Genomic DNA, 9,936 nt, shown 5'->3' with positions numbered 1-9,936 from the left:
GTAGTTTATAAGCTAGAACAGCTTCCAAGGAAGATAGCTCTCAACTTCTTCTAGGTTGTGATAGCCAATGTCCCTTCTCTGGGGCTATGCCCGCAGGCTGTGCCTCACTTGGGCCTCTGCCACCTGGCCTCACTGGAGCTGCCTTCTGCCCTGCTTTGGCAAGTGTTACAGCTCTTTTGGCTCTGCCCAGAGGAACCCCATTCTGCCAGCAAGCCTCCTGCCTGAAGGTGCTCAGCTTACTTTCCCCATGACTAGGTGTTTTAGTTATCTAGTGCTGCTATTACAGAAATACCCCAAACAGAAATTTATTCTCTCCTAGTTTAAGAGTCTAGAAGTCTAAATTCAGGGTGCCACTTCTAGGGGAAGCCTTTCTATCTCTGTCAGCTCTGGAGGAAGGTCCTTGCCTCCTTTCAACATCTGTGGGTCTGACATTCCTTGGAGATCACCATGTGTCTTGGTATCGATGTTTCCCGGGTCTAGAAGTTTCTCAGCTGAGGGACCCCAAGTCCAACGGACACAGTCTGCTCCAGGCTCTTCTTTCTTGGTGGTACTAAGGCCCCTCCTTCTCTGCTTGCTTCTCTCTCCTTTTATCTTCTGTACTATAAAAGATGATACAGGCCATACCCCCAGGGAAACTCTCCTTTCATTGGATCTGGGCTGTGACCTGGTTAAGGGTGTTGTATCCCACCCTAATTCCCTTATGACTGATTGGCTGATCACATCAGATTACATCATGGAGGATGATTATATCATTGCATGACTGCCAAACCGGTGAGAACCATAGTGCATCCAAGTTGACACATATTTTGGGGGGACACAATTCAATTCATGATAGTCAGCAATCTCATTGCAGTGGTCTTGCACCTGTTCCTTGGTTTCTGCCACTAATTACTGGTGCCACCATTTCTCTGCCACTGGGCTCTGCTGTAGTGACTGCCATTTCTCATTATCTTGTGCCCATGTCCAGTGTTACAACTCTCTCTCTCCTGTTTAGGATGTTCTCTTTGCAGTGCCCCTGAGTCCAAAGGATGCTCTGCTCTAGGCTCTTCTTGAGGGTAGTGAGGTTCCCCTGACCTTCTGTGCAACTGGCCCTTATGCTTATCTACTTCTTGATAAGAATGCACCAAAATGCAAATTGACCAGTCCTCTGGGTGGGCCACAGTCAATTTGTATAGTAATGGACCAATTCCCACAAGGTCAGTTAATCCTAGTGGGTGGTTTTACACACCCTATTTGCATAGTAGACTAACTGATCCCTTGTAAGACTGTGACCCAGCCAATCATTTCTGACGGAATTATAAACCCAAGGCCAGAAGGACCATGTATGAGAAACCTATTGCACTGTAGCTCACAACAACTATGAGTGGATCTACATTTTTAATCCTTTTGGGTATGAACTGGTGAATGGAATTACTGGGTCATATGTTAATTCTTTGTATAATTTGAGGAACTGCCAGATAGTTTCCCAAAGTGGCTACACCATTTTGCACCAGCAGCATTCCAATCTCTCCAAATTCTCAGCAGCATTTGTTATTGGCTGTCTTTTTCATTTTAGTCATGCTAGTAGGTGTGAAGTGGCATCTCCTTGTGGCTTTGATTTATATTTCTTTAATGACTAATAGGAACTCTAGTATCACAGTGACTAAGGCAGCTGACTGCTAACCGGAAGGTTGGGAGTTCAAACCCACCAGCCACTCCGTGGAAGTAAGACTGGGTGTTCTGGTTACTTAGTGCCTCTCTGACAAGAAATATACCACAAATGGGATGGCCTAAACAAACAGGAGTTTATTCTTACAATTTGGGGGCTTTAAGTCCAAGTTCAAAGTGCCAGGCTCAAGGGGCTGTGTGAAAGCCCCTCAACCTTGGGGTCCAGCTCTGCCTGCTGCTCCTGGCCCACTGGAGCTAGAGGCATTTCTTCACTCAGACAGCCTCTGGCTGCTGAGACTGAGAAGTCCCAAGGTTGACAAGTCAAAAGGCATAGTCCCAATGTTACCAAACCACACAGCAGGCCATTGACTTAAGTCCATCCTAAGTCCCAAGGTTGGCAGAGCATAGCAGGCTGCTGAGCAACGACATGGCTACATGCAAGGTCCAAGGGTGCCATAAGCTCAAAGCTTCTCCTTATATTCAGGAAGCAGACCACATTCCTTAAGACAGCTACCCAGCTGCTTGTGGTAGATCGCACCATGGAGTTGATTGCCAGTCTCATGGGGATTAACTACCACCAGCTGCCCAGCCACTCAACCAGGGCCAGCCAAGTTGACACACAAACTGAACTACCACACTGGGCAATCCAATTCTGTAAAGATATACTGCCTCGGAAACCCAATGGGAGTAGCTATGAGTAATCGACTTGAGGGCAGTGGGTTTATGACTAATGATACTGAGAATCATTTCACGAATTATTGACCATTTGCATATCTTCTTTGAAGAAATGTCTATACAGGTCCTTTGCATATTTTTTATTGGACTGTTTATCTTTTTATTATTGAGTGGTAAATGTCCTTTATATATTCCAGATACAGGTCCTGTATCACATATATGATTTGCAAACATTTTCTCTCATTGTATATGTTGCATTTTCACTTTCTTGGCAATATTGTCTGCAACACAAATATTTTTAATTTTCATGAAATCTATCTATTTTTTTCTTTTTTACTTGTGCTTTTCATATAGTATCTAAGAAGGATTTGCCTAATCCAAAGTCACAAAGATTTATTTGTATGTCTTCTTCTAAGAAGTTTATTGTTTTAGCTCTTACATTCATGCCTTTGAGTAATAGTTTCAAAGTTTGAGTTAATTTTTGTGTGTGATGTTAAGCAGGTGTTCACATTCTTTTGTATGTGGATATTCAATTGTCCCAGCACCATTTGTTAAAAAGACTAGAGATATTTTAAAATATATATATATAAATAAGATCACAGCACTCTCTGATTAAAACCTTTCATTACTTTCCATCTCACTTAGAATAAAATCCAGATTCCTCTGCCTCTCTCTCTACTCTCCCAATTTCACACCACTCTCCCAATTGCTCACTGTGCTCCAGGCTCTATGATCTTTTATTTCACAGAATAAGTCTAGCTTGCCTTTACTTTGCTTCCTCATTATTGCTCATCTCCTACTTTAAATGTTATGTGCTCAGAGATGGCTTTTCTGGAGTATTCTTCTAACATAGGTTCTCCTCCCCATCCTACTTATTTATCATTCTCACTTATAACCTTAATATATGTAACATTCTTTTTATAACCTTAATGATTGGTATTTATTTCACTTCTTTATTTGTTTACTTTTTCACTTTGAGTTATACTTCTTTATGTCTGCCATAATGTTTTGCATGTAGCATATATTCAAATCAGTTATGTCCGTAGGAACTAGAATTTCCAATTAGAAGGGCTTTAGAAATCATCTAGTCAACCACTCACTCTTCATAGACGCAAAAATCAGCTCCTAAAGAGTGATGTGGGAGCTCTGGTAGCCTAGTGGCTAAGTCACTTGCCTGCTAACCAGACGGCTGGCGGTTCAAACCCACCAGCCACTCCTCGGAAGGAAGGTTGGGCAATCCTACTTCCGTAGTGATACTGCCTCGGAAACCCAAGGAGGGGTCGCTATGAGTCGGGGCCGACTCGAAGGCACGTAACAACAACAACAACAAAGAGTGATGTACTTGGCATCAGGAAGAGTACATAGACCTCATTCTGAGAGTTCTCGTTTCCACGACAGCTTATTTTTCATTTATAACACTGATCTGCCTAACTCCAATGTCATGCTTTCTTGCAAAATTACTAAACGAAGCGCTTTTTTTGGGGGTAATTTCTTATAGAAATGTCATCATTTTTCTAAGCCTTCTTCCTAAAATTCCATATCAAATGGATAGATGGAACACTGTGAGGAAGGCTGGAAGTCACACTGCACAACGGTACTATCTCAGTTCTATCCTTTTTCCCTTCTATATCTCTGTTCCTCTTTCACCTAGCTGCACTCTCCTTTCTTTTGCATCAGCCACCTTTGTTCTCTCTACGCCCAGCGGCTCCGCCCCCTTCAGGGCCGATCTGCCCTCCTCCAAGATGGCAGCGAGAGCTTCTCGTCTAGGGGAAGTGAGCTCACGTACTCCGGAAGGGAAGGCGGGGAGGGAACAGGCGGGTGGGTGACCCGCTGTGGAGCTGTGGGTGGGGCGGCGGCTCGGGCAGTGGACCTAGCTGTTGGATCTGGAGATAGGCTAAGAACTCGCCGGCTCCTGGGAACCCAGTCGAGGACCCAGGGCCAGACGTTGGAGGAAATCGCCCCTAGCGGCTTGCCTGTAGTCCAAGGGAAGGCGACACTTGAGAGCGGGCGTCCTGCCTTGGGCGGCCTCCTTCCCCGATCCTCCTGCTGGGCTGCACACGGGCGGCCCCGGTCTGTCTCGCGGGCTGCGGCGGGAACGGTCGTGCGGGCTGGATGGGACCCTCCCCTTGAGAACCGGCTCGAGGAGAGGAAGAGGGAGCGCGGTGGGTCAGTCTCTTAGCCTAGAGGTCAGGCCGAGAGCCCCTGTCCCTGATCCTCCGTCCTTCGCCCAGCCCTACAGTGTCCTCGACCTCCCCACGCTGCTGCTTCTTTGAGTATGTTAGCAAGCCCTCTTGCACGGTAATTTACCTTCCTTGCTTTTGCTGGGAGGGAGATGGATATTTAGAGGGTATCTGTCCTCATCTCTATCTTTTGCCCTCCTAAAAGTTTTTCTTCTTTCAGAATGCGTATCTCTCCTCCGTAGACCATTTGATGGTTCTCACTCCAGTCTTACTTTCTGGTTTAGCAAGTGGGATTACATTCATATCACACCTTAAAAAAAAAAATTACCGCCTAGAAAACTACCCCACAGAATTGTTCTCTCCCACCCAAGAAGGGCCGGTAGACTTTGGAGTTAAGATGCAGGGGGGAGAATCATTGTCAACCATGAAAGTCTCAGAGAGCGAAGGAAGGCTGGATGCCCTGGTCGCAGCGGTGACCCCGAACAAGAACAGCAGCAACAGCAGCTGTGGTGGTGGAATCAGCAGCAGTAGCAGCAGCAGTAGCCGCGGTGGCAGTGCAAAAGGCTGGCAGTACAGGTATGGCCCTTTCTTCAGGGTGATTTCCCGGGTTGGACGTGGGGGTGAGTTACGCTGGAGTCTGCATTGTTGAAGGGTAAAGTTTATCCACTGACTTCCAGAAGCAACTGATACATCTCCTTTGGACCTGGGACCTCATCTCTTTTTAGCAAGATGTAATTAATTCATTCAACAGGTATTTATTGAGGGCAGTTTGGAGAACAGAAATGTATCCTTGAACTGGCTTGACAAGACTCCTCCCTCTGATTTAATTCTGGATTCACTTCTGTTTCTGCCTGTGTTGTAATTTGTTTACAAGCCTGCCTTCTCTACTGTGAGGGCAAGAACTGTTTTAAGTCAGTCCTCTTCGGAGACTAGCAGACAGTAGGTGCTAAGAACATAACTTGTTGATAATTGACTGGAATAATTGAATCAGAAGATTCTTGCCATCAGGGTGTTTTCGATTCAGAAGGGGAGATGTACATAAATAATTTGAATATTAGGATAAAGGTGCAGATGCCGGTACATAGTCCAAACCTGGGAGGCTAGAATGTTTCAGTTTGAGTTGATCTGGCCACTTAACTGCTCCTTGTCTTGAAGAGAGATTTTACATTTGTTAAGTCTATTAATATACATGGAAGACTTTAGGAAAAGAGAGTTCTGAAAGAGCAATGATAGTTTTGTTTTTATTTTGGTTTTTGATACTTAGCATATGGGGCAATGACCATCCAGAAACAATAATGGGTGAAATCAGGGTACCCTGTGGTATTGGAACTAAAGGGGTGGCTTCTTAAGTTTTGGTGAATGGATTGTACATATGTGTAACTTTATAGTCTTTTTTAGCCCATGTGCTGGTTATACTTGTGAAATTTGTGGGAAACTTGAAAGGGTTTAAAACCAAGATTTTATGAAAGATATAAAACTATATACTTATCATTTGTAATATGTGTATTTGTGAAGTATATGTGACTATATTAGTATACAAAAATGCAGTGTAGAAGATTATAACTTTTTATTGATAAATAACTATAGAACAGGAAAACTGTAGTTAGTGTGAGATATCTAGCCTCACTTTTGGAATCAGTATGATGCTTTTTTGTGTGGTTTAACATGAATTATATAAAATTATTAATTACTTGACAGGGATTTTTTGATATGATTTAGGGAAGCAAGATAAACTAATATTCCAGCTAGTCAGAGGGCAAGTCTCCTGACATCCTCAACTCTTTGAAACCCGGTCTCAATTGAACTGAAAAGTGAAACAGGTTTTTAAGCACTGTTATAAAACCATGCACTTTACTCCTGTACTTTCACACGGAACTTATTGTCCCTTATTTAGGGTGCTTTTTAATGCTTATATAACTTTCAAACCCAAATCTACTGGAAGCACAAATGAAGAAGAAGGTTATTAGGGGAAGTGTAACAGAGGAAATGGCCACTGACAATGTGGGGACATCCAAAGAAGATTTGAAAAATTAAGATGCAAACTCAGCTATTTCACTTCCTAGTTTAGTAGTCATAGTCATAATGACCTAAAGTCACCCAGGAAAGAGTAAGTTACATCTAGCATACTCTATTTAAGAAGACTGAGAACTATATGATACAGTGGTGAATGATTTCAAAGAAAACAGTTAATTTTTTTTTTTTTTTTTAATAAAGGTGCTTAAAAGGAAAAACTTAAGTATCTGGAAAATTTAGTTGTGAGGAACTTTCCTCCAAGGACACAAATAAATAAGGCATTACTGCATTTACATCTTGACATGTATTTTGATTTTAATGTGGCTTTCCTGTCCAAGGCTGATCCTTCACCCTAGTTGTCAATCTAAATTATTCTTTTGGCCTCTGCTGCTGCTGCTCACTGCCATCAAGTCGATTCTGACTCATAGTGACCCCTCTTTGGGTGTCTGAGGTGGTAAATCTTTACGGAAGTAGATTGCCCAGTCTCCCTTTCACAGAATGGTTGCTGGGTTTGAACTGCCAACCTTCTGGTTAGCAGTGAAATCCCTTAGGTGCTAAGCCACCAGAGAACCTTTTTGCCCTCTAGGATGTTGATTAAGCCATCTTCCCCTTTTCTTGTATTACTCTCTCTTCCCTGGCTCCTTCCCTTCAGTCTCAGCCCCTAGATTTGAGAACAAAACAGTAACAACTATAAAAGCCAATCAAATCAATCCTTTCCTCTTGAAAGCCATTTAAACTCACTGCCTCCATTTTGTTCAACACACACCATCCCAGTTGCTGTTGTCAGTTCGGACTTCTGGCAACCCTGTGTCGGATAGAACTCTGCCCCATTGGGTTTTCAATCAGAAGTAGATCACCAGGCCTTCAAGGTACTTCTTGGTGGATTTGACTCCAACCTTCTGGTTAGTAGCTGAGTGTTTTAACTTTTTGTACCACTTAGGAATTCCTCCGTTTTCTTATCCTGTATTTACCTCTCAAGCCACGACATCTGGCTTCTGTCCTTAACCAAGGCTGTGAGTGACCATTTCTAAATAATGTTTTCAGATTCTTGTTTCAGTTGATTTCTCTGTAAGTATATGGCCTTATAATTCTATACTTGGTTTTTTTTTTTTTTTATTTTTTTAAGAAACTCCTTTATACTCTGCCGTTTTCTTTTATGCCACATGGTTTCTATTTGTTATCTCACTATCTTCTTTGGCGTACGCTGTAGACTAGAGTTAGGCAACTCTTCCTGGAGCTCCAGAGCCATCTAGCCAGCTGCCTACCTGAATATTTCTATTAGATGTCTCATCAGCACCTTCAGCTCTAATACCTAATGTAATTTGCTACCATCCCATTTTTAAAATAGAGATTTCAGGTTACATCATATGGAGAGGTTGAACTTTAGTAAAGACCCTGTGTTTCTGATACTGGGTTTTGGCTTTGCAGACTTAAAAATTTAACCATATTGATTACTTAAAATCACAGTCAATTAATCAGTATTCATCAGTTTAAGAAATGAGTTCCATATGTCCCAGTATACATTATGCTCAGTTCTGTGAGGCCTGGAAAGGGGCATCTGTGAAAATTTCTTGAAAAGATTTCTCTCTGTGGTAGGGTAAGTTCCCGAAGAATGGTTGATTTTAAATGCTCTAGGATTTGAGAAAGGAGCCCTGGTTATACAGTGGTTGACTGTTCAAACCCACTTGCCCACTCTGCAGGAGAAAGATGTGGCAGTCTGCTTCCATAAAGATTAGAGCTTTAGGAACCCGATGGGGCAGTTCTATTACTGTTGTCCATACAGGGTTGCTATGAGTCAGAAAGTGGTGCTGTTAGTAATTATACGGGACAACAGGCATAAATCTGGATTGCCCAGACCAACTGAGACATATAGTCAGAATCACTGGAGAGTCAGAAGGGACTTTGAAGAATGGATGAGCTTCATTCTAAGGGAGTGTTGTGCAGCCTGGCTGGACAGATGAAAAAAGTGTGGAAGCAACATTCTACATTGCCTAAGAAAAGATCTTCTTGGTTAGAGTTACAGGAAGGTAGATCTGGGCAGGATCTGTTGCAAAATTTCAACTAGAAAATAACATATTCTAAAGTGGTATTTCAGGATGATCATCCTAGCAGCATTGTATAGCAATGTTGTTTTTGTCTATTTTCACATAATTTGAATCATGTTACAGATAATCTTTTCTTATAAATTGTGATTTGGGTGAAAGTTTACAGAGCAAATTCATTTTCTGTTTAACAGTTCATATACGTTTGTTTCATGACATTGATTGCAAACCTCACAGTGTAACAGTTCTCTTCTCACTTCCTCCCTGTGGTTACCTTTTGCCTGTGTGCTTCTTCCTTGTGCATTCCTGCCCTCTCAGCTCTCTCCGTGTGCAAATGCTTCCCTTCTAATCTCCCAAGATTGATCTAAGGAGTGTATCTACCTGGTGTAAGTGTTCACCTTGTAGGCTTGTCTATTGTTTGGCTGAAAGCCAAGGAAGTGAGTTCAATTCCAGGCCTGAAGGATGATTAGGGGCCATAGTCTCCGAGGTTTTATCAGTCTTTATCAGACCAGTAAGCCTGGTCTTTTGTGTAATGTTGAGTTTTGTTCCACTCTATCCAGGATCTTCTATTTTGATCCCTTTCTGAGTGGTTGGCATGATTGACATTGGTAGTTGGGCATTATCTGGTTCTTCTGGTCCCAGGATCACATAGGCTGAGGTTTGCCTGGTCCCCTAATCCCTTGAACTAATTATTTCCATGCGTCTTTGATTTTTTTCATTCTTCTTTGCTTCAGACGAGGAGAGACCAGTTGTTGCATCTTTGATAGCCACTCACAAGCTTTTAAGACCCCAGTCCCTGTTCTCCAAAATAGAATGTAGAACGATGTTTTTGTATAGTATATACATATATAGTTATGCCAGTTGACCTTGTTATCCCGTGACCGTGGTCCTGAGCCCGTGGGCCCATCAGCTGACTCCCTCAAGGTGTTTAGCTGTGGCTAAGAAGTTATCCTTCACGATAAATGGAGAAAAGATTGACATTGTCAAAGACTTCACATTGCTTGGTCCTACAATTGACGCCAGTGGAAGCAGCAGTCAGGTCATCAGATGACGTGTAGCACTGGGCAAGTTGGCTCCAAAAGACCTCTTTCAAGTGCTGAGGAGCAAAGATGTCTCCTTGAGGACTAAGGTGTGCCTGACACAAGCAATGTTATTTTCATTCACCTCACATGCATGTGAGAGCTGGACAATGAGTAAGGAAGATCGAAGAAGAATTGATGCTTTTGAGTTGTGGTGCTGGTGAAGAATGCTGAAAGTACCATGGACTGCTAAAAGAACTAAGAAATCCGTCCTGGAGGAAGTGCAGCCAGAATGCTCCTTGGAAGTGAGAATGGCCAGACTTCGTCTCACCTATTTTGGTCATGTTCTCAGAAGGGACC

The 9,936-nt window shown here is 42.8% G+C and overlaps 1 protein-coding gene across 1 annotated transcript in view; it reads left to right on the top strand.

The window, feature by feature from the left end:
* The first annotated feature begins 4,887 nt into the window (after window positions 1-4,887).
* Window positions 4,888-9,936, top strand: part of OSBPL11 (oxysterol binding protein like 11) — a 130,090-nt gene continuing 125,041 nt past the window's right edge. Inside the window, exon 1 of the mRNA XM_042782124.1 lies at window positions 4,888-5,078. Coding sequence (XP_042638058.1) covers window positions 4,900-5,078 — 179 coding nt within the window. The 5' untranslated portion in view covers window positions 4,888-4,899. The remainder of the gene's footprint in view (window positions 5,079-9,936) is intronic.

Source organism: Orycteropus afer, unplaced genomic scaffold, assembly GCF_000298275.1.
Source record: "Orycteropus afer afer isolate SDZICR_OR568_19922 unplaced genomic scaffold, OryAfe1.0 scaffold00245, whole genome shotgun sequence".
Lineage (NCBI taxonomy): Eukaryota > Metazoa > Chordata > Mammalia > Tubulidentata > Orycteropodidae > Orycteropus > Orycteropus afer.
Note: the sequence above shows the minus strand (reverse complement) of the source record. Positions and strands in the feature narration are given on the sequence as shown.